Source organism: Orbicella franksi, chromosome 3, assembly GCF_964199315.1.
Source record: "Orbicella franksi chromosome 3, jaOrbFran1.1, whole genome shotgun sequence".
NCBI classification, from domain to species: Eukaryota; Metazoa; Cnidaria; class Anthozoa; order Scleractinia; family Merulinidae; genus Orbicella; species Orbicella franksi.
The window spans coordinates 12666137-12692202 of NC_138147.1; the positions used below are offsets into that span (position 1 = coordinate 12666137).

At 38.3% G+C, this 26066-nt stretch overlaps 1 protein-coding gene and 1 pseudogene across 3 annotated transcripts in view; one reads left to right on the forward strand and one right to left on the reverse strand.

Annotated features, from left to right (window-relative positions):
- The window catches only part of LOC145483035 (uncharacterized), a 45773-nt gene that overhangs the window by 18519 nt on the left and 1188 nt on the right, over window positions 1-26066 (reverse strand). Inside the window, exons 1-4 of one of the 3 annotated variants that reach the window (XM_081461655.1) lie at window positions 25757-25805; window positions 24595-25292; window positions 11736-11840; window positions 8754-8936 (exon numbers count right to left, since the gene is read on the reverse strand). In XM_081461655.1, the coding sequence (XP_081317781.1) occupies window positions 8754-8936; window positions 11736-11840; window positions 24595-24777 (471 nt within the window). In that variant the 5' untranslated portion in view covers window positions 24778-25292; window positions 25757-25805. Of the gene's footprint in view, window positions 1-8753; window positions 8937-11735; window positions 11841-24594; window positions 25354-25756; window positions 25806-26066 lie in introns of those variants that run through there. The other 2 variants (XM_081461656.1, XM_081461657.1) reach the window with 2 other exon arrangements.
- Window positions 12117-15990, forward strand: LOC145483034 (uncharacterized; annotated as a pseudogene).

A 26066-nucleotide genomic window follows, 5' to 3' on the forward strand; every position in this document is an offset into this window, starting at 1 on the left:
AAGGAAGAATATAATGATTAATGACAATGCCTTGTCTTTCTGAATAAGGTAGGAAAGAACAAGAAATGCCACCAAAAAGCACAGAAGACAGTTCTGTTATGTGATCAAGATTTTTGGTAGCTTCCCAGAAATCCTTGAAATCGTGGCTCTATATTTCATAATCACACCATCTTACACCTCGATCTGCTGATGTAATACTAGTTCTGGCTGAAACTATTAAATCATTCGCAATTTACCTCACACATGTTGGATTATTTTCATTAGTAACAACATTCCGAAAAATAACTGAGGAGCTCCGCTTTTAGGCTGGCCTAAATCTATATATTATTTGTTAAGAAGGCAGAAATGATACTTAAGAAGTAAAACAACGACAGAAAACAACAACTGAGCTGTCTCTGTTTATGATGAGAAGCTTTATTTTTGTAAAAATACTCAATTGCTCACATAACACTTACATGCAGCGTAGTAACGCTCGTTCTCCGGTCATCTCAGCGAAGTGAACCGACGAGTGGTCAGTTCAAAGCTTGCTCTGATATTCTCTTCTGTGCTCGGAGTAGAACCAGTGGGAGCAGTGTAGTCTTTCTAACTTTTACGCTAGTTCGGGCAATCTTGCTGCAAGCGGCTGCAAGCCGTAAATAACTGTAGCTCCTTTCAAATTCAACTCGGTATTTCGCATTTTCATCCACAAGCTTTAAGCTCCTTGGTTCGTAATTTCCATTGGAAAAGTGCACGTTTCCATGAGCCACAATACGACCGGATTCTTTTGGACTGTAAACCTTTACCTGCCTTTCGATCCTTATTTAAAAATTAACCAAAAAGCGAATTTTGAAGGCATCTTTCTTCTCTCGAAAGCCGCTCGAAACTACTCGAAACTGAAAGCTTAGCTGAAGTCCAGTTTGTGATTGACAGCTGTTGCTTCGCTAGCCAATCAAATTATTTGAGCAATTCTAACAAGGATTGTGATTGGCTCATTTTAGCGTGCTTTATCAGAGAACAGAGCACGGCTGACGCCACTTTCACTCGTTTGGAAAATAAAGTTTGGTTTGAAAATTCAGCCGAATGCGTGGGGAAAGTATTGGATTCTTTATCGCTACTCCTACTCCTACTCCTACTACTCGCTACGCTACTTCGACTGCGTCTCGTGTTTCCCCCTACACTTCTTTCGTGCTCTACCGCTTCCTAAGTGCTTTACAACAGAACAGAGCACAGTCGAGGCTTCTTTACTTGTTAATTCGAGTGTTCTCCCAACATACCAAATGGTTTATTGCGCCGGTAAACCCATAGAAAGAGTGGTCTATCGCTTATATGAAATAACCATGGGAAAAGCCTGTCAATGAGAGGAAAATTTATTGTACGTTCGTGATCAAGTGGCTTATTCTCATCAAATTGATGAGATGACGCGACAAACGAATCATAGCGACTGAAAGAATGAAAGCACAGACTCCGCGCCGGACACGAAATCCGCAGAGCAGAGCGACGAAAACGTCTCACGCTAAGAAAGTTTTAAGAAAGGAAAGGAAAAGATTACCGGTGAAAGGCAAAAAGGATATTAATAAACTCAAAATTATTCTGATGGGGAAATGCATGGATAAATTCGTAGGTGGAATCGGTCATCACGAAAGGAAAAGGCCGTACGAAGAGTGTTCAAGTAGTCCAAAGTTCATGTGCTTGGCGAAGTGATTCAACGCAGTGTTTAACGATAACTATCCAAAGTTTTGCGAATGGAATAAAGGTTAGTTACAGAAACGCTACTTCCGAAATTTATTCAGAATTTTTACTTATGCTGAAGGCTATGGAGTCCGTGTTTCTCTGTATTTTGCTACTGAAAACTATTGCTTGAAAGTTAAGCTTACGGAAACCAAATTCATTTAACGTGTTATGCATCCATGCATTGAATTTGAATTCAAAATTTCTGATAGAAAGAAATATTTTCCCTGCTTTTGTCACAACCCAAATTGATCAGTTAAGCCCAGCTGACAAAGCACCGAAATAAGGGTCTAAAACTTCCTTAATTTTAATTTCAAGCGTAACCGGAGTCGGCGTTAAATTTTTGCCGGTGGAAAAAACTGATAGAGCTTTATATGACGACCAACTTCTGGTCCTTTTTTTCCTTGCAAATTTCTATGCATATGTTGAATGAAAAGATGTTCGTGTTCTTGATATCTCAGCCAGTGAAAGGTAAAACTGTTCATTACATTTGTTGTCGCTAGAGTTCCGAGTTCTCTAGTTCCCGCGTAGAGCTGCCAAAGATCGGGAACCGTGGTTTACCGGTACAGTAGAACATAGGTTTAGCAACGCTATTGACCACTCAGAGCGTGCGTAGTATCTCAGTTATTTTATAAACGCTAGGAACGCCTGGGACCATGACCCCTCTTTTGGCGACCAAACGGCTTGCATTTTATGAATCGGGCTTTCCTACAGAAGCCCGAGTAAAAATTGAAAGATTTATTGATCTGCATTTAGTGGATTTTTGTCAGTGATTTTTCTTTTTCAAATTTTACATTTGCCTGTCACGCCTTTCATCTAAAAAAGTTAAAAGTTTATCAAAGTAAGGTTTTTAAACTGCCGTGCGGAAGAGCATTTAGTGTTGAGCAACGAAAACAATACAGTATTTATGTCTTGGAATTATCGGTCTGATGATTACCCCTTGGAATTTGATGTTCTTAAAAGAAGTATGTTTGCCCACCGACGTTTCTCTTCTCGGGCAAATATTTGTTTTAAGAACATCACATTTCCGCGGGGCAGCTATCAACCGACATTTCCTCTACAGAAACACTCTATTGTTAAAATAGAAAACGACGAGAGAACCAATCCGATTCGCCAATTTCGAATAGAATACAGTTTGTCGTTAGCCCAAAGGCAGTGGCGAGGGGTGCGGTCATTGTCATTATAGGTTACTTCATGGTAGGTTTAAAGAAATGCAGGGTCAAATACCCACATTTTCAGTGGGTTTGTGTCGTCTGAAATTGCTGGGAGGCGATAGACATTTTTTTCAAACTGCACCAGCTGTTTTCCCCTCCTTAGAGGGGAGCCAGTCGAAATAAATGGAGATAGCACAACTCAACATAGGTAAGATCTGTTTGCCGTTAGAACCGGTGGAGATTTGCTTAGAGAGGTATACCTACAAGTACAGGCAAGAGACCTCACCTCTTGGTATAGGTAGATATCTTACAAGGAACAGACTTCTACTTATCATTTCTGAGAGGCAATTGTAAAATAGGGAAAAAGCAATGGAGTCTAACTAGGGGTGGATCGTAGTAGGACCAATGGAAATTAAATCCTCTAACAAAACTCATTACATGCTGTCAATCGTATGTCAGTTTGAAGAAGTTTTGGGAGCTGTAGTATGCTGGAAATGTTGATAAAGAAGATCCACGTATGTCTGGTGAGGAGGAAGATGCAGTTAGACAGCTCAAGGAGGGACTGAAGTTTGATGGCAAACGTTATGAGGTACCTCCGCTATATAACCATGTCCAACTACTATCGAGCAATCAAGTGACTTGAGAGCACGGAGAAACTACTCAAACAAAACTCAGAAAAGGCTGACGCCGACAAAAATGCCATCAACCAATATGTGGGGAAGGGGTATGCAATGGAATTCCAGGAGGAGGACGACCACAACAGGATAGTACAGAGCCTACCATACCATGCCTTATTCAGGAAGGATAGGAAGATGACAAAGTGTTGTGTTTGATGCAATGATCCATGTACACAGTCGGATCCAGTTCTTCAGCCTGACCGTGTGTCCGTGCAGCTTTGTTTTCGATTCCACAAGATTGCACTTATGGCTGACATCGAAAAAAAAAGGGTTGCCTCAGATCAAGGTCTATGACAAGGCCAGGATGTCTTACGCTGCTGTAGTGATACCTTAAGAGCAATGAATCGCTTAAAATGTACCGGTGTTAAAGGTTGGCACTTAGTGTTAATTGTACTCCGTTCTTAGCTATTGCTACAGTTTAAAGGTATGCAAAAAAAGTTAGAAGGAATTCAAAATGATGCTGATAATGTGACAACCAATTGTAGTGGGCAGGTTGGTGGTGCCTAATGAACCAGAGATGGTGAGAAGCTACAATTGTCTCGACCGACAGGAATTTGCTTCGACTGGAATGCGTTGTTTACTTAAGACAGGTAAACTGCACCAAGAGTGACAAGTAATGCCAGCAGGTTTATTCGGCTATTCGAATTACCATTTGTTCGGGCAGACATTTGTCATTCAAGAAGTCCATCTAGAGTTTGTATGAAGAACGTGAGATCTAAAACGTTCACTCAAGATGGTTTGTAGGGGAAAAGTGAATTGAAATAAATCGCATTTTTTGTATCCTACCGCAATAGATGCGATACGAAGCCGTGTTGTTTTCGAGGGGACGACCATATGCTACGTCTCATTGAAATTCAGATCGAGTAAAAAGATGTTCTATGACAGATTGTAATTAGGCAACATCCTGGTATTGTCAAGTCGCGCCAGTCAATCAGGAAGACGCTGAAGACGTAGCCCTAGCTATATTTTCGCGTTTTGGTCCTTTTTTTCGTTTTTAAGTTATTTCGAGCATGTTTATTATTACCCAGGCCTGGGTTTAAATTTCGGCTACGTCTTTTAAACTCGTGGCTACGCGAAGCGTAGAAAAGTGTTTGTTGCGGGGACTCCGATATGCAAATGTGTCACTCGCTCACTCACTCACTCAGGTGTAGACACTGTTCGTAATTAGTCGGCCCGAACGAGAGCGCCCGAGTCCGACGCCATGTTGGAATAGTAACCGAGCCCGACGCCATATTGGAATAGTAACCGTGCAGTCAGTGCGAGACCACTACTCAATGCATGCATCGTGCCAGCCCGAATATTGAAGATTTTGTAGCTTTTACACGACCATTAATATTAGGTGTTTCGCTAAATTGAAGTGGAGTTGACTTCGAATGTTCGAATTAGTACTATGGCCAACTTGAAGGCTGAATTTCACGAGCATTTGAGTCGTCCAGACGTTCAAAATGACCAGGAGATGTGCATTTGTTTGCTGGAAAGTGACCTGAGAATGATTAAATCTCATGCTAATGTGGTAAGCTTTGATAAGAATGTGTCTTATTCCTCGACCTTAATGAACTTATATGAGCGAAACGAACAACTTTTAATGAACGAAACAGCTATTGAAAACAGGACAAACATCGGCACCATTGTATAATATTGTAATTTCAATGATTTTTATAATTTAGTAACATCTAAATCTGAGGCCAGCCGAAATATTGTTTTAACTCTACGACGTTGTGTTAGCCTTGCAGTAGTGACGTATTATCGTTTTACTTTTCAAGTTTGGCTGATTAGATCTGCTGTGGGATCCAACGTTCAATCAAGCAGGACCTTCGTTCACAGCTTTGCAGTTTAAACACTTAAGTTTTTCATGTTGAGTTGTCGATGTTCAACCGGCATCGAGTTGAGTTTACATTAAAGTTGTGTTCTCTATAGTTGTCTTGATTATTTTAATACATTGATCTGAACTTTACGTGGGATGTGAAATGCACATAAACTTGGAAAGAAATTCCCAAATACTTGATTTTGATAAGCTTAAATGATTTTTACCGTGTCTTTTGTTTACACTTTTGCCTCCTGATTGAAAAGATAATAAAGGGTAAGAAACCCCCTGTGAGCTTGTCCCCAATTAGTAGTCAATACTAAATACATTGACACTTCAATAAAGCTGTTATTATTATTGTTGGAACACATATTTATGGGTCGACAGATTTTTCGGATCAACGCTGAAAATGCTTGCAAAAGAGTCTACTTATTTTGATGTATTTTACGTGCAATATATATAGAGACAAGCGGTTCCACATTGGAAAAGAACTGTTGTCTCATAAGAAACCTTACCTATAGCCGTGAATAAAATGCAATGAAAAACGTTTGTGAGCTCGTATGACTTGAATACATGCAAATTTTTCCAGCAGACAGATCAACATCAAGATCTGGGTGTGAGGGAGGGGGAGGGGGAGGGGGGAGAGTACTCTATGATTTGTTGGGCAGGAGTGTCCTCTGTGACCCAAGAACCCTTAGCCTTTACCACTCCATGTTCTGCTGCAATTTTGCCACCCTAGCTATTCTGGAAGTATGTCGTTGTAATATGTGTGCAAAAAAAGCCAACGGAAAAAACCTACACTTTGTGAGTTAAGTGCGACCTTGCATGGTACAAACCCGGCTTGATTTAACAGCATTTAACAATACACCAGTAATTGGAAGTTCACCAATACGTTTCATCTCTAGATTACTTAATCCACGAGCTTGGCCATACGTCTCCTTTGATTTTTTACTTTTCCACGTTCAATCACAAATCGCCGTCTGGTCTCTAAGGCGCATGCGTCACCTGTGCATGCGTACAGCACATGGAATTTACAGAAGTTGTCGACGTGAAAACTTAGCACGGATTCCATGTTTTCTAGAGCGATGAAATCACATACAAACGAGCATATCGTTCGAGGTAGACCAACACTAAAGGAAGTTCAGCGTTTTCGGAACGGGTCGGTCTGCAAGCCTTATGAGAGATCAATTTACGAGCGAACATTTTGAGTGAATTTATCAAGAATCATGTTATACCAAAAGAGCTATCAACCGGGGCTATCAACTCTTCAACTTGATAAAAAGCATCTTAGAAGCGTCATCGTAGTTTTAGACGTGGTCGTGAACCAAGTAGAATCCCAGCACGAACTCAAGAACCTCTGAGCAACAAGAGAGGAAAGGTTAGAGAATTTGTTTTCGAATGTATCTGTTCGATTACACCTCGGTAAAACGTTCTGAGAAACTTCGTAGAGTATAATCTAGTTAAAATCTCGAACTAAACGATATTCTCTCGTTATTTTCTTGTATCAGAGCTGTGTGTCTTTACAAGAATGAAACCCATGTAGCGAATTATTGTACATTTAAGCTGAAAGAAACTAATATATGTTGACCCCAGCAAAAGAATTCTCGGCTTGCACTGTCACGCAATCCTGATGCAATAACAAATTATTCGAAAACCATTTAATGGATAAAGTCAAGAAATTGTGATGTTATAGGAGATTAATAAAGATAGCACTTATCTAATTTTTAAGTCTGTGCGTTTTCCCAAACCTCAGATATTCGTCGAAATATTTTGCACAAATTTACAGAGCTCAGTATGGAGTCGGCATGTTGGTGTACCTCCGCGGTAAACCAACATTGCGGCTGGAAAATAGTGTAAACATCTGGAACTTACTTTGGCTATTTAGGCGACTGATTATCTGTATTGAGCAAACAAACATTTACATAAGCACTTTTCCTAATACTTTAACTTCTGAATGGGCTAAGAATCACGAGATAAGTATATGCGCGTTCGTAGCTCAATGTCACGCACCGCCATAACTCTGAAATTCAAAATGTCTCGCTTGCTTGGGAAACGCAAAAACAACAACAACAACAACAACAACAACAACAGCAACAACGACAAAGGCTGAGGAAAATAGACTGAAACGTTCATAGGCTGATATAAAGACCTTGACTCATTTCACTCCCTAAAGACCTGCAAACTAGTAATAAGCTATTAATCGATTCCAAGAAATGCAGGCAAAGGCAGAATAGCTTGAGCATATCGATTCGATTGAATTTCGTACGACTTCAAATGCAGAACATTTGGCTCAATTGCAATATAGCTAGTGCTTCTCAGTATAACGACTGCCTGGGTACACGCAGCAAGCGTCTAGTTTTAATAGGTTTCACCAGACATTTTCATTTGTGACGTTTAGACGTTTAGTATTTTGGTATTCATTATTGTATCATTATTATTATTTTATTTTTATCTTTTTATTTTTTTTCATTTTTCTTTCTAAGAGCAACCCTAACTTGCCTCCTGGAATCTTTGCGAAGGAAGGCACTTACTGCAAACGTGCGTTGTGACAGGTGCGTTACATGCCAGAATATTTTGGAATAAGTGGCTCAAGGAGTATTAAACTGAGGCAGACATGGTACAATCCTCGCCTTTCTTTTTTTGCAGTTAACGACATGGTTTGGTCATGGCTAAAAGAGTTCATCTAGGAAAGTGACATTTGGCCAGAATTGTTCAAGTTCATCGCGGAAGGGATGGATACTTCATACCTGCGAAGGTTCGCACAAACACATCGCACCTGGTAGATCAGTTTTGAAACTTTCAATCCGCGAACATTCTCCCCTCCCCTCACTTCCCCCCACCCTCGCAAACAATGTTGATTCCTCTATTTTCTAGACTGTACAGACCGCAATGCCTACACAACATGCATAGGGAAACGGGGGTGGCAATGAATTATCACTTAATGCATTTGAAATAGGATAACGGGCTAAATACCGTGTGAAAAGAGTCATTTTTTAAAAGTGTCTTAACTCCTTTTGTCCCTACCCTTCCTTAAGCATGACGATTAGCTTGATGAGTAGCAATTCAGTGACGAGAATTGATCCTCTCCTTTTCCATCTGGCAGTGATTGGCCTTTATGGTGGAGAAAAGGTGTCCTCCATCCACTATTTATGTCCCAAATGGTTGACAGCTATCTGTTTCTCGATTTAAATGAAAATGCTGCAATCAGCATTTTCAAATCTGCCCCAACGCTTATAGAGTAGGGCTTGTTGGGGGCTTTTACGGCTCCATACGCAGGGATATACAGCATGAGATGGCCGTTTTCTTGGAGGATGATTGCGGATCGACCACTGTTCAGCGATTGAACTCACCGGCGATTATAATTTATAAGTTATAAAATTTATAAGTTATAAAACAACAATAAATACTTACCAAGAGAAAATCCTTTGAATGAAGCGGTAATTGTAAAATGATCTTCTTATTTTCGTCAATTATCATCAAACAGGCTTTCGTGTTTTTTGTCGCCCACCCGGAAAGAGTGAAAGGTAGATGTGGAGGCGGACCAATCATCGCAGAACATTTTTGGACATTGATTGGTAACTCGGTCTCAAAGACCTGAATAGAAAGGAAAAGAGAGAAGTTATAAATTGATTAAATGCCCTCATATTCGGATATGATCTTAGATTCTATAAATTAACTGAATGTATATTACCAGTACAAAATAATAGTTAACCCCTAGCAGGTGCTAACCTTTACTAAGTGGTAGCCTTAAAAGCAGCGCGACTGCAGCAGCAGTTATTACAGACTGTAATCTGGACGTAGGTTTATGTCTGGAGGTTGAAAATAATGTTATGATGTAGCTGATAGTGAAGTAGGTGATCTTGGTAGACTTCAGGGTAAGTGTGGTAGTACGTTAATTTAGGCTGAGCGTAGCGATGCTGAAAAACGAAACACAATCCTTACCAAATTCCTAGACACTTAACTTTAACCAACATACCGTAAATCCTCGAATTAGCGCCAGGAGCGCTTATTTCAAATTTATGAGAAGACGGGAGCGCTTATTCGAGGGGACGCTTATTTAATTTTTCCCAAATCGTGCCTGACATGATCGTTTTTTTAAATACATCATCTGCGTGTAAACAACAACATAAGCTGTTTATCGACATAAAAAGCTGATCCTTAATCGTGGCATCGTTTGTCGTTAACCTGTTCAACTCGAAATGCACCAATAGTAGCGAACCAATAGCGACACGCAACAATTGACCTCATCGCCTGATGAAGACTAGCAGTATAGCAGTCGAAACGTCGCGATCTACATCTTAAAGTGACTCCATCGTGAGACAAACGTGTGAAAATTCATCTATTCTATCTTACACCACGATAAATAATTTACACATCTTGAATGACATTAAATAAAGACTTTTGGCCAGGATGGAATGTGTCTTCTATTAATGATGGCGGAGTAAGGAACATTCGTTTTAGCGCCTGCTAAAAAATGTCGCGTAAAGTCTGTAAGTCTCTTCGGACTGATTCTAATTTTCAAGATTTACAGAACACCGACCACGAATATGAGCCACTTACAACAAGAATTTTGCAGGTCAAAAAAGCAACTACAATAATATATAAAAAACTGATTAGTAACAAGAGTTTAACCCCAGAGTCAAGTCAAAAGAAGTGGCTAGAGGATTGTGGCCTACCAATAAATGACAACATAAATTGGAATGCTGCCTATCTTTTAGCTAAAAAATGCACAAAGAGCACTAAGCTGATAGAGTTTCAATTTAAATTCTTACATAGACGTGTACCAACCAATAACTTTTTATTTAGAATAGGTCTACAGGGCGATGAAAAGTGCAGTTTTTGTCACACCTCCTCTGAGTCAATAATTCATCTTTTTTGGTCATGCCGTCAAACATCTCACTTTTGGATTAAACTTACTGAATGGCTGAAAAACTTAAATTTACTTCCTAGAGATTATGCTTTGACAAATATTACTGCTTTGGGTCTGAGGCCAGATATCTCTCAATTTGCGCTTCTTATAAATTACTGCTTTCTCTTAGCACGATATCACATATGGCTCGCTAAAACAAAAGATGATCATCCAAATCTTACCCTTTTCATATGCACACTAAAATCACAATATGAGATAGAAACAAAAAGTGGAGACACGAAGAAATGGAAACCTCTTACAGGATATATGAGGATTTAATCAATATTTTAGATTATATTTTCTGTAGGGTTATCTATCTCCTACTCATTAATCTATTTCTAATCTCCTGTCAGATGCATAACTCATTTTACTTTTAATGTACCACATGCCTTTGGTCTGTTTTTTATGTTTCTGTACTACAACCTCAAGCTGTAATGATAACTAGCTATTTTTCTTCTCAGTTTTTTTTTCTTTGCCCTTCGTCGTCACTGTATTTCTTAATTGTGTAAGTCGTGTAACTGTATTTGTTAGTAATGTAAGTCGTTTAGTTATTGTTATTTAAATAGTGTAAATAATTAGAGCAATATAATGTAAATAGAGTTAGTGTTGTAAGTAAGCATTGGTTTCCCTTGTGTTATTGCAAATAAAAAAAAAGAAATTTAAAAAAAATTTAAAAAAATAAAAAAAATAAAAAAAATAAAAAATGTCGCGTCATGCACTATGTTACATACGGCCAGATAATCACTAATTTGATCAAGAATCACAGAAACAGATCATCTGGCAGCTCCAGCGATGAACAGATAAGCTCTCGCGAATGAAGTGTCAAGTGATGTCACTACAACTACTCTTAAACAAAAACCTAGTACTCGCTAAACTACACTCGAACCGAGGAAGACTTCGAGGAGTCAACTACTGATAACTAAGAACAGGCGCAACGACACAGAAAAAAGTTTTACATTTTACCGTATCCGAAACTGGGCGTGGGTGGCTGATGAAACCTCCAACCGCTCCCCTTTCCCCAACCCCCCCCCCCCCCCCCCTCGCAACATCACGTACCACACTCAGCCCATGCACCCGTGACAGCAGGGGTCAACCGAATGATTTCTGCTATCGAAGGTCCATATGAACTACTTACTAACGAAGAAAGTATGTCGGATGTTGCCTCCAGTAAATTATAGCCTGCCCATACTTAAATACAATCTCAAGGTGTCATTAAAATGTCTCTTAAGACTGAGAACAGCCCTATTGACTGGCAAATTAAAGTGTTTCTATGGCGTCGGCGTAGGGGAAACAAATTGCTCGCAGCGTATTCAATGGCTGTTTCACCATCATTTTCAAAAACAGCGAACGCAACCACAGCTGCAGCAACAACAAAATGAAAATCAAACAAGCAAACAATCAACCCATCAATCCAACAAGTAATCCTCGCTTTTGAGAGAAGCGACTCAAAAAAAGTACATGGCCTCTGGAGGAGGCTATTTTACCTTTTCACCAAAACTTGAAATTACAACTTTAGCCACAAATCTGCTCGTCTTGCAGCAAAATGTGGCTTCATCCTTAGTCTCCTGCAGATTAAAAAGGTCCATTTCCTAAAAAAAAAAAAAAAAAAAGGGAATTGGCCTTGACGCTTCTCAAATTACGTGTGCAGCAGTGGTAAGTGACAAATTATACTGAGTACAAAAAGGACTGAAAGTCTCCCGTTTAGCGTCATAGCTTGTTTAGTTTTCTAACTATTCTGAGTAGGTTTTTGCCTATAATAAAATAATTGTTTTTACTGAATGGTCAGTTGCTTGTTAAAGCATTTAACAAGAAATATAAGGAGTAACGTAAGAATACAATGTCATAACCATTCAGTAATTGCTTGAACCTGGACACGGCTTGATCCACTGCCCAACAGATAAACCATTAGTACAATATACAGTCTCTATCGCTATCACTATGACTATTACTATCACTGTCACTGTCACTATCTGTTTATCTGTCTCTGTCACTGTCTGTCTATCTAGGTGTTCTGTGACGTCATTGCGGGGGCCTGGGGAAAGAAATTTTAATGCCGTATCCCATAAGCCAATGCGCGCACCAATTCAATCTGTTTTCGAATCATGGCGGCTGGTCGGCGTGATGTGAGCTCGATGTTTTAAAAATACTTCGCCATCAACGAGTAAGAAGACTTGTCACTGGGTAGCTTGTACAATGCAGTTATTGCCAAGAAGAGAAACTCTGCGTTTTTGAATGCTTTGACAACTTTTGGCGAGGAACGTTGCAGACAATCCAAACGTAAGCTCGATGTACTCGTGCGTTGTATGAAGTTAGCTTTTTCATTTCTTTGTTATGTACTGGACATTGGCTTTATCAACGGTAAATGTTACTCGTATTAAAGCTGTTATTGGTTTTTGGGAATGGTGTGTTTGTCTTAATTTTATTTTTTATGTGCTGATTTTAAAGAAGTTTCGATGGAGCCTTCGTTGCTCTCTCTCGAAGTCAGTTCCATTGTCGCGGGTGGCACAATTCTTACGGGCATTTTGACGCGGCAAGTACTTAAGTATTGTTTCTTTTGCCGGCTAATTGTTTTTATTATGGCTTTTTATTGTTTGTTTGGATGTCTTGTCGAGCTAAGGAAAATGTGCTTAACACCGAGTCAGTAATTCGTCTTCATTGCCCATTTCAAAACTGGTAAATTTTACAAAAACAAAAAGAGTTTAAACGAACATCTTCGTCTTTATCCGGAGCACAAACCGGGTAGCTTGCCAACTTCCCGGAAACGGGTTTCATTTAGACAATGCGCAGAAAAATTTCTAGACGAGAGTAATCCTTATTCAAGGAAGCAAAGGGTCAGCGAGCTGCTGAACTGTCTGAACGATGAAGAACTTGTGGATTTAGTTTTACCAAAGATGGCCAAAATTGTGTCATCCGTCGACTTTGTACTGCACGGAACTGTTGGAACTCGCGATTTTCACAGCAAATTATGCAAGTTCAAAAATGAACTGTCCCTGCACTACCCAGAACTTCAAGCGCTGTTTTGTCCAGAACCCTCACCAAGCACTGGTTTCTATAATCAGAGGCAAGTGTTAACTGAAATAGTTCAAAAGAACAAACCTTATTCTTGCGACTAGCTCCTCGAAATTGACAATGGTTCTTTTTTCAAGGAAGTTATGCCTTGTGTTTTTAGAAAACAGCACTCAGCATTTATGGAATTTTCGTGTGGAATTGTGAAGTCACTTACGACAGGACAAAAAGAAACACAAAATGTACTGAGAAACAAGTGGGGGAAAAAAATTGGAAGGGCCCATTGGCATCAATCCAATTTTAAGTAAGGATGAGATTTTTGGTCACCTGAATGACACCCGCAGAGAATTACTGAAACAAATTGGTCTTACTAGAATTCAATGAATTTGGAGAAGCGGCTTTAGGTCATGTTGACATTGAAAAGTACATTTCATTGTTTCTTACCCAACCTGGTACTTAGAGTGTAATCAATACAGCCAATAATTGTCTGATTCTAAAGGATTACACTGATGGCTTTCCTTGGCTAAAATGGTCTCGTCATTTGACAGGAGAAACCAGTGTAAGAGTGAAACTAGCTGAGCCTCACAATTTACTAAGTACAGCTTTAACTGGTGCCCTTTGGTTGGAGAATGATGACTGAGACAACAAGAAAATGTGGTCAAGCTTTTTACAAATGACTTAAAGAGCTAAAAACAATTTAAAACCCACTGACTGGGCAAGAAATAAAAATTATTGGATGAACACGTGGGGGATGGTAAGGAGAGGAGATTACCTACTGGCAGTTCATCTGCCAAATCCACTTATCCAATCCCAGAAGCCTCAGACCACCAGATCCAACTGGGCAACATGAAGATCATCTGTCCAGAACCATTTTGGACAGTTTCAGATGCAGAGAGTTGCCAGAAAAAAATTGAGACTGAACTGTGCGGAAAAGCCCCCACCAAAAAAAAGCACAGAGAGTTTGCCAAACAAAATCTCGGGAACACTGGGCGTAAAAATTTGAATGGTACACCCCTTTCTGAGTACTACCCAGGTACTGCTCACCTTGGCGTTCGGTCAGCTGAAACGCTATGTTTGCGAATTGCAAAAATTGCAGCAGGTAAAATGTGCTTTTTCAACCTAGTTTACACTGACAGTGATTGTATTGTGCCAGAAAGTATCCACATCTTCCCCAGAGAAGGATTTTTTGGTTTAAACCAACCAAGGCACCAAAAGTTTTTCTCTAGCTTTACTTTCCTTGAAACAATGGAGGTAGGGATCTGTAGGGTGGTTGTGGATTTTTCCTAGAACTACACAATACGAATAACAAAAACCAAAGCATAAAGTGCCATTGTCAAAAATCGTCAAAGTACTTTTAAAATTAGGAAATAATGTGCACGTCTTTCACAAGTTTGCACCCTTTTTAGGATATTTAGAAATAAAAAGAGGGCTACCGGTACACTAAAAATCCTGCATAGTTATGAAAGCCTCTGACGTTCTTGGTTTGGAAGGTGAAGATTCCATAGTTCTAGATGTCAAGTCACTACAAAAGATGGAGAGGAAGGTTCGCAGACACTTGGCTACGCAGAGTTCTATCATTGAAGCAGACGTCAACCAGAAATCGAGTGGTAAATAGACAGAGCAATGTATTCGGGCTGGTGACGAACCACCATACCGGATTACGGTGGGACTGATGCGTCAAAGAGAGTCAAAATTCAGCCAGTTGAAAGAGCTGCTACTAAAAATTCCACCCTTGAAGCGAGCAGCCGATGGAGGCCTACAGGCAACTTACCCACCAAGTTCGCACGTCCATGGAAATCCCGAGGAAAGATATCCGGTCCTGAACGATCCGACTCTCGTCAGAGCGCTAGCCGGACGGCTAGCTTGTTTAGATCTGTTAACAACACTTCCACCCAGCCTGACTTCCACCGCAGAATAAAACTGAGTACGTCGTCAAAATGTACTCACGGATTGAATGTACATGTAAATTCAACACTCTTCCACGGGAAAGAATCGAGCGCTGACGAAATCCGAAAGAATTATACAAGGATTCGACTCCCAGAAGACATCCTGGTAAGTAAGCTTTTGACCTTTCACTTTCAGTCTAATTTAGAATAAATATCTCTCTTCCATGGAACGATTTCTATGTCGCAAACCTTCCCGCATGGTGGCCGAGCAGCCGCCATGATTCGAAAACAGATTGAATTGGTGCGCGCGTTGGTTTATGGGATACGGCATTAAAATTTCTTTCCCCAGGCTCCCGCAATGACATCACAGATCACCTGGTATTTTCTAAGAATCGTTTTCTTCGACCTGAGCATACAAGAAGGTCGATCTAGATACTGGCCATGGTTCTAGGATTAACTTAGTGAGAGCTGCCACTGCACTTACATATTTAATGTGGATATTTTCTGTAACTATACATTCAGAGTTTATCTATTTTTGTTCTCTTAGGAAACATTTTTGATTACAAAGATTTAATCGCGTTCATTGCGAAAAATTTCATACATTGAGTGGCTCGAGTAGGCTCGCGCAATTTTCTTTTCCTTTAATGAAATTTGTCAAAACAAAGCGTGGCGTTTACCATTAGGCAATGAAATTATAGTATTTAGCACACATTCAAACAAGAGCAAGCTTGAAAGAAGAAAACCCAAGTTTTCTCGTTATTACATCATTAAGCAATCAAAACTATTTCAGTATTAACCGAGAGTGAGGTCTTTACGGGAAAATCTCAAACCGGAGACCTTGCCATACCTCGCTATCACTTAGTCAATACGGCAAGGTCTTGGTTTGAGACTTTCCCGTAAAGACCTCACTCTCGGTTTATAATAGGTAGACATTGCGGTCATTATTTTGTCACGCGAAAAGAAATAAGTCCAAAAACTTCCAGTCAAGCTGTTGTTATGTAAGGTGGACGTGAGCCGAAAGCTTTCAACATGGCGGCCGATGTTTACTTCGGTGAATAGGTTTATACACCATTCAGTTCGACAATATTTCCAGACGTCTTGAGCTCAGGAAAATAGACATGTTTTATCCGATACCTTGTTGGAAACCATGAAAACAACTTTTACGGCACTATATTTACGATGAAACTTTCCAATATGAACGAAGCTAAGATAATTGTAAACATCTAAGACTTATAATACCAGCACTTCTGACAGATCGACAAGTTGAAAATTTGCTTCTCACATTCCGGCTCTGACAAGAAGCGAAGTACAGTATGGTGGAAGTGCAGTCCTAAAATATGGAATCCGGAAACCGGAAACCAGAATCCGGAATCCGAAATTCGGAATCCGGAGTCCAGATATTATGAATAACGATAGAAATAATTCACTTCAGCAATGTTTAGTAAATAAATATAGGGGAAAATTATTTTGTTGTTACTTATTTTCTTTGCTCTACTTCAACCACAAATTGTAATGGTTAACAAATTCTTGACTAGCTCTGAACAAGCCTTAGCTATACATCTGGCCCGGTTGTTCAAAAGCTGGATAAAGCTATCCATTGGGTAAATCACTATCCAGTCGGAGTTAGTAATTTTTCGGGTGGATAGAGTTACCCATAGCCTGCGAGCAGGCTCTAGTATCTGTCTCTAGTGTCTGAGCAGGCTCTAGTGTATAGTTTTTTTTGTGTGTTGGCATGTGAGCGAGTCCCTTCTCGCGGCTTCGCAACTCGCAACCCCGGTCCAAACACGAGAGCCTGCTCGCTGGCACGTAGGTGAGAGCGCGGTTCTTGTCTAGATCAAATTGCTCTGAGAAGACTAGAGAGTAACACAATAGCAACAAGCTATTGCGGTGAGTTTCTGGCAGTCTCTTAGCATGTTTTAACAACACCTGTTCCGATCCGTTCGCAAGCGAGAACCAGACGGAAGTAAGTGTGCAACATTTCTATAACTAGTTTTGACACGATGGCCGGCAAGAATATGTAGTGGTGATTTGTAACAGTATCAGTGTGGAAATGGTGTTGATCTGAAATTAGTCATGTATCTGCTGGGAAAAACAAATTTATTTAGACGAGCCAGGTTAGCCTTTGGGCATCGAAAGTGGGGGGCGTGACTGTCAATGTACAGGGGGCTGCCACTGACGGAGACCCTGATTTCTATGACATTTTCTACCTTGTTCAGTATCTACTAGACATAAAGGCTAAATTTATACCTGCAGTAAATTGCAGATCACTTATTAAAAAAAAAAAAATGGCAATTACCAGGAAGCCTATTTTAGACGCTCTCAGGGTGCTTGGAATCATTGCGACGTACGTTGCTTGGATTCTCATAATCATAGCCCTCACTAGAAATAACGGTTGCACGAATTTCAGCAGACGGGAAATTTTTGTTTCAAAAAAGTTTGAGGTCTTTTTTACTTCGCCTCCTATCTTTTTTACAGGCAAAAGCTGTGCAAAATAATTTTAGCGTATTTGAAGAACTTGGTTTCTTCGATTTGTGGATTCCGGATTCCGGATTTTAGGGTTGCCCGGTGAGAAAGCTTTGGGAGCATGAGTAGTTTGAGAGGTAGACTGGAACTTCAGAAAACTTCTCTTCGATTCTTTCCTCAGCTTTTTGTCGGGATTTGATTGCAGTTTTCAAGGTAAGTTATTTTCCATTTTTCAGTTGCTCTGTCGTGCTGCTTTGTTATTAGTTTTCTTTCTTTCATCGAATATTAACTTCACTGTACTCGTGAAAAGCTTACTAGATGCATTCTTATTCTTTGTTATTTTATTCAGGTGTTGCTGAGCAAGTTTCCTCGGCGATGTAAGAGTTGTTTTGCTTATGCAAGCTGGGCTTTCAAAATACCGACCTCCCTTCACGTGAAAATATATCTGTCACACCATCGATTGCGGGATTTTTGTGTATTTCCAAAGTTCTAGTTACTCTTTCAGTACTCTTGGCAAGTGAAATTTTTCTAACTTACCTTTCAAGTAAGTCATAATATTTTTTTAATTCTTCGGGAGGTGTGTGCATCTATTGATGTATATATAAAAAGGCAAATTAAATCAGCGTTTTGTTGTCAATAGTCTTCTCGCCTGCGATTCTGTTTTGCTTAGTCAAAAGAAAACAGGAACTGAGCAGTCTGTGTTCTCAGCAAACATTGAGCAATATGACCCTGGCTTGTTGTCACAAAATAAATGTACCGAGTTGTTTAGCAAATTAGCTCGGCGGCCATATTGTGTCACAAACCAAATTTGCCTTGTTATTTAGCCCAGCGGCCACTCTGATACAAAATGAATTTATCGGATTGTTTTATAGCTCGCCAGATATTGTGCCATTCCATCATGATGTGATTTTGACACATTCCAATTACTATAAGTTGTAGTTAATGAAGACTTGTTAGCAATAAGATTTCCCAGTGTCGTTTTGATTTCATATGTATGAAATTGACAGCGTTCGTCATGGGAAATTTGAAAGAAATCCCTAAAAGGAACCGGAAACTAATATCAATCTCCCTTTGTGGGCTTGGCTCAAATTCGTTTTTACCCCAAGAGGTACATGTACCAATTCAATTAAACTCCCTAGTCATTGTTTTTTTCTTTTCTTTCTTTCTTTCTTTCTTTTTTTTTTTTTTTCTGGCTTATAGGCCTAAATGTACTGAAACTGAGCATTTCAGAGTTTGTGATAACACAATCCGATTTCACCTTACCAAACCACAGATTTCAACCCATAAAAGGTACATCGCCCCTAAGTGTATTACAAAACAAATGCTTCAGTTAAATGAACTAGAAAAATTGAGAGCAGACAGGCACAAAGCTGGATTAATTAGCAGGTCTCTGATTGAAAAGGGAAATTGGCATTCAGATGCAAGGAAGTGTGTACTTGCAAAACTCACCGAATCAGAGGGAAACTGCTCTGAATGGGAAGGACATAGTAAAAAAGAAGGGGATAATTATGAAGAAGGTGAAGACGAAGAAAGAAAAGAAGTGGTGGATGATAATGAAGAATGCAATGAAAGAGATGAACAATGAACAGAAAGAAATTTACAGCATAGTGTGCTATAGGGGTCACAATAATATATCTGTTTTGTTGGGAGGGTGGTCTAAACGTTTTCTTATTGTTTGTAATTAATCTTGCCAGCCTCCCCCCTCCCCCTTCCCCCAGGCAGAAATGATGAATGGTCCCTCAGTGGCAAGGATAATCTTCCAAGCCCAGTTATGGCTAGGTAAAAAAAAATATTAACCCTTAATTTAATTATGTTAGCCCCCTAAAAGGACATCCCTTACGAAAATAATGCCTATTTATATGTTATTTTATCCCTATTATTTTTGTATTTTTTTTTCCCTAGACTATTTTATAGCATCTTTTTATGTATTTTAAACCCATTATTTTGAAAAAAAAATAGCAGAAAATAGTCCGGAGTGCTGACCAAACTTCAGTAAATTAGCTTTAAAATAGCCTTACAGTAGTGAATAATGTCAATGCAAGTTGAGGGGAAAATAGTATTAAAATAGTATGAATGAAACAAGTTAAAAATAAAATATGCTGAAAATAGCCTTAAAAAAGTAATAAAGCAGGGATAAAATTGGGATGATGAGGAAAATACCTTGGAAAACAGGCTGAAAATAGCTTAAAATAGACATAAAACAGGCTTAAAATAGCTTTAAAACAGCCTTTTTAACAGGGTTAAAATAGCTTTAAAATAGACATAAAACAGGGCTAGAATAGTTTTAAAATAGTAGCAAAACAGAGATAAAATTGGGATTAGAGGAAAATACCTCGGAAAACAGGCTGAAAATGGCTTTAAACTAGACATAAAACAGGGTTAAAATAGCTTTAAAATAGCCTTCTAACAGGGTTAAAAAAATAGCACGAGACCATTTAGCCATTGAACAATGAGATTTAAGAAATTGCAAATTGTGGCATGTGCAAAAATAGCAATGTTATCTGTAATGCAATAAAGCCAGGTCAAAGGCCCAGAATTATAAAAAACAGTGACACTAAATTAAGAAGTAAATGGCAATCTAAATAAAGTAATAGCTAGCACCAAAATACAATGACTCGTCAACATTTGAAACCTTCCATATTTACACTTGTAAAAATTATCACTAAGATTTTTGTCCAGTATCCAAGGGAGGAGGCCCACACCAGATCAAAGACTAGTTGGAACATCTTGTTTCTGTTCATAATTTATTTTATTTGCTAAAATTGAGGGATTTCTTTATGTACCATGCAGATTTAAGCTTATACTGATATCTTTGTTCAAAATTCAAAGTTGCAAGCTTCGCACTCACGTCAAGACTGCAGTGCATTTCCTATGAGGTCCAACAGATTATGGTGGAAATATATATAATGAAGGTGTCATCACTCGTGTTTGTGAATTTTTTTTCACTTAGCTTTTTAACCATGTAGTTCTGTTGGCGAATCTATACTTCAAGCTTTTCTGCTTCAATAACTAGAACAGAAGCACACAACATGTGATTAAAATCAGATCATAAGGTGTTCTGTTTGACCTCTGAAGGCAACTGCTCATAACAGAAACACGATTTTAGATCAACCTCTATGACAAGTTTTAAATTGTTTTTGGTTTAAGTAATGACTGTAATACAGGAAAGCTGAAATGGACAGGAAGAAAGACCCAAGAGAGACAATGATCATGCAAAGATCCAAAACTCTGCAGCATGTGGCCTGCAAGATCGAGTTTAGTGATAAATATCAGTGGAGTACTGACATCAAAAACACCATCTTTAGTCTTAATCCAGAAGCCTTGTGATTCTTTATACTTACAATTTCTTGTAGAGCCAAAAGATCCAGATTTTGTGGCTTTCAAACATCTTCAAACTTTCAATCGTTCTTTGACTGTTGAAACGCGCGTCTTTCTCAAAGCATTGCATCATGGGTTATAGCACTAGTTCCCAGGGTCTTATCAACATTCAAATCCAAGATGGCGGCTCATGCATTCCACAGAAGAAATTAACTCGGCTTTTTGCTGAATTTAGATGCCTGATACAGGCTGGAAAGTGTTCAGACATCATTTGCAGAAGATTACAATTATCCCAAGTAATTTTACTCTCACAGAGTTAAAACTATCTACTTGTGAGAAGCATGAAATGCATGGTACTGTTCGTGAAAAGAAGTCTTACTTTACGTGGCATGCGGTTGTCATCTCTCTCTTTCAACCTTCTGTATTCCTAAAAGTAAACTAACCGTTTTGTAATGTATGTTTCTAAAGGAATACCGAATGTCAACATAAACAGTTGATTCAAGCTTCTCACATGCCAGATTTCCATAAGTCAAACTTACATCATTAAGCCTCTACTGTTGTTTGAACATTTAAACTGATGGAATAATTTGTAGATTAATTGTTGAAGTTTTTGAAGCCTGAAAACCACAATTTACAATGTAACAATTTAGCGAATCTTGAATTGACGTATGAGACAGAATAAAATATAATATTTTATCACAAATATACATGTACTTAGCCATTCCTAAAATACTGTTTGGGTGCCTGGAATAAAATAGGATTAAAATAGACTAATTTTTGCATATTTTGGCAATGAAAGAGACAGTGGTTAAACCAACGTCCACAAACAGGAATAAAACAGTGTATTCTAAAGCTATTTTGTCATATAGTCAAAGTTGACTCAGATAAAATAGGATTTTCATAGCCTATTTTATGTCTATTTTGCAAAGGAGCAGGCCATCAAGTTTGCTACCCAAAAGGAAAATATAGGTAAAAATCATTATTTTATAGAGAAATACCGATCTAAGAATGTAACATAGAATTAAAATAGCCTAAGTTGCGGGCTATTTTTCAGGATGTTATGAGAAAATAGAAATAAAATACCTTACTTTGTTCTATCTTGCTTAAAAATAGGTTTAAAATAAAGGTAAAACACAAATAAAATCGAAGCCCTATTTTCTTCATCTGCTAAACTAGGAGTAAAATAGAAATTTGCAACGAACAAAATAGGACAAAAATAGATGTGATAGCATTAAAATAGTCATAAAATAGAAATAAAATGTTTTCGTTTGTAAGGGATGGAAGTGTTATTGCAAATTTCTTCCATTGTTGCAACCATTTTGGATTATGGTAGATAGCCCCACCGCATGTCAGAGTAATGTGCCATGTAAAATACTTTAAAATCAAAGCAGTCCTTTTTTGTCTATACTCTTTGTGATAAGAATGCTATCTGACAACCAAATGACAGTTTCGAATCTCAGAAATATGGGTATAGGTATATGAGATTGCAAGAGAAACGATGCTTCACTTTGCATGCCACAAATGTACCTGGAAAACATAACTATGAAAGGCTAATCACTAAATGGGGGAACCTGAGATTGATCTTTTTACATTACAGTGAAATGCAAAACCCTGGTAGATAGAATGGTATAACTGGGGAAACTTTATAGGCATCATCATTCATTGATTCATGGGGATAATGTAAGTGTACAAAATAGAAGTACAAATTATATATCCATGTATATACAAAAATGCAAGAAATTGCCACAAACATTTTGTTGGAATACTCTATCTATGAACTACAAAGAAAACAGTCAGGTCTGCATCCATCACAAACTAAGGTTGAAAGATCCGTCTGTCTTATCTAACCTCTTGCAATGATTAAAATTGGTTACATATTTCTTATATCCTAAGGTAAGCAGTGCCGTAAGGACTCCTCAAAAAATTAGCTGTCAAGACTAAGCTCGAAGTCACGTGACTTGTTATCTCGTGTGATTTCTTCATTACTGCAAATGCTACAATGGTAGAATCTCCTTCAAACTTCAACATACAAGTAGGTCTTGTTTGATTAGACGTTTATTATGCATTCAGTCAATTCCAGTAATGCTCATCCCTCCCCTCCCCCTCTGGTCAACTCCCAGTTTCTGGTAGTTTTTTGTTTTCTTTCTTCCCCTCAAAAATTGCAAATTTTCCAGTGCGTTTGTTAGAGATATTGATACCCCTGCAAGAGAGCAAAAAAGAAGGCAATTGGGCCACCCTGGGCTTATCCACAAAATACCAAGTACTCAAAGTTTTCTACAACTTATTTCGTGTGTCATTTTGTTTATAGGTGTCAGGCTCCTGGACAGTAATTAAATTTAAAATACCCCACCCCTGGGATTACGACATGAGTAAATGCCTATTTTTTTTTCTTGGGGATTTGAGACCCCGCAGGCCTGGGGGGGGGGGGGGGGATGGGGAGCTTTGAGAGGCCCCGCTGCTAGAGTTGACTGGTGCACTATGGTGTGGAGCACTGTGTTGGATTTGATGAGAATAATTATTAGCAGGTCCAATTTGCACTAACATGACCGTTGTAATTTGTGTTTGATAGTTTAGTGAGACCCGGGGGCTAGCTTCGCGGAGGCCTTTTAGATTAAGATGTCTGGTAATTATATGTCCAATACAAAAGACTATTGTTGAGAAACCATGCTTATGATGCATCTTAACTTAGGAGAGCTTCGTAATTTCAGCCACCGCTCTTCAAAATAGTTTATGACCATTTTAAAAATGTTCATTCATGGCTTTAGTTAAAACTGTATAAGTAGTGATATCCAGAGACCATTTGAAAAATTTTCATTCACGGCTTTAGTTAAAATTGTATAAGTAGTGATATCAAGAGACCATTTTAAAAATGTTCAGTCATGACTTTAGTTAAAATTGTATAAGTAGTGATATCAAGAAATACTGTGACTTAGCTTATGACAAGAGTGTCTGGAGAATCCCGTTACACGTTACATCCCTTTTGGTGAGCTGTTGTTTAAAAGTTTCAGCTAGTTCAAGGTTTTGTGAAATCTAGGAAATTCCAAATTTTAACTGATCTGGAAAGGTCATAACATGACATCCTAATCAGTAAATAAAGAGTTCTAGTTGGAATGCGCGTAGTGGTGATTTAAATGGCTTGGTTTGATTTGGACCCAGTTGGTAAAAACACATGTACATAGACAATTTTGGAATTAAAACCAACTGCGAAGTAAACGTTTGCTAAGCAACACATTTGCAACTAAAAATACTTTAATAGTTTACCTGGCTCCTCTAGTCCCTAACTGGTCATTCTCTATTTAAGCATGATTTTCAGCACTCTACTTACTTTTAAAAGAATAAAACTACGACGTTTGAAGTCATCTTGACCCCATATTCAAGCAGAGGTGTTAGCTGTAGTTTCGAGATTACATACAAATAATAATGTACTCTATCACCTAAATTTGTATTTAATCTCGAAACTACAGCTAACACCTCTGCTTGATAATGCAGTCAAGATGACTTCGAAACGTCGTAGTTTCATTCTTTTAATATTCATTATCAAATGTATTTCGAAATGTTCTATTTATTGTTATTATTATTATTATCATTATGAGTATACAAATAAAGGTTGTGGTTGTTGTTAAGGTCTATCAGAATTAATTGATGAAATTGACATGGGAACAGCACTAACCTCTTGTAATCTTGAGACATTCCAGTTGGATTCTTTTGACAAGTATATCAGACTCTGGAGCTCATTACCATTTGCGAACTCTCGACAGAATCTTTTCGTCAAATACTTATCACTGCAGTCACAGCCGCCATATATACAGTAATGGGGGACCCTCTGACTTCGTTGTGGAATGTTATCGGACATAATCTAGGATATAACAGACGTAGCTCAACTGTGGGAATGGTTAGGTAAGAAACTCGCAAAATAAGTACTAGCTACAGTAGAGACATGTCATATCCCTTCTCCTAAGAAAATAATACACGAAAAGGGGAATTCCATGATTAATGCTGGATACGAGATGATAAAGAAAACAAAAATAAAACAAGAGTGGACATTAGACACAAAACTTAAGGTACTAAAATTTACTGAAGTGCTCAGTTAGCTTAATTTTACGCCGAGAACCAATTTTCACGCGGTACGTTAATCGCTGGCCTAAATATATTGGTCGCTTTTTGTTGTGCATTTACAAGAGAGCATTTCAACTAAATGTTTCCTATTAAAGTCACCCTAGCTGAGTTAATGGTGACATATTGCTATGGCCTTTTGTGGTTTTCTAGATGGCGTGGCGCATTAGTTAGTATGCCGCGGTGGTAGAGTTTCAATGATTTTCCACGTTATAAGGTCAAACACAGGTATCGTGCTAATGGCTGAAATAATGGCTGAAAACCAAGATTCAGTACAGTAAGAAGAAAATTAAAAAATTCATTATGCTAGCTCAGTCCTGAAATTTATAACTATAATAATTATATTGTTTTAACCCAAGGGGTATTTATTACTCAAATTTATTGAACACAGCCGTCAAAAGGTTATTAGTTTTAGCTACATATAGATCTTAATTCGTCGAGTTTTAACACAATATTATAATCTTATCAAGGTGCAATATATTTAATCTTTTTTTTTCGAGAAGTAGCAGGAGTAGTTTTAGTCTTGATGTTTGCTGTTTATACTCTTTTACACTTACGATCAATGAATTATCTGCAGAGATCTGACATTAATTTTCATACATGTATGAAGTATGTATATTAATTGCTATTTTAAAACACACTATATTAATCATATTATGTTAAACCGAACTGAAGTAAATTTATAATTACAAAGTCTTAGTTTAGTTCCACTTCGTCACCTGTAAGGCGGTGACATTGACATCGGAAGAAAATGATCATTCCTTTTCTTTTCCATTTATACGATACACTCTTAGCTTCTCTGTGCAAAGAAAGATAAGTATTATATTAAATACTAACATGCGGGAACAAGGAGACCTGGGAAGAGGGGAAGTACAATATTTTAATTATCATTATATAACATTCTGGACTATTGAAAACATGCTTTGTAAGCATATATATTTGCAATGTGCTTTGTAAAGCATTTTTTTTTTTCGCTGATTCATGTTCTTCCGTCACGCTTTCTTTTTGCAATAAACTTCAAATTCTAAT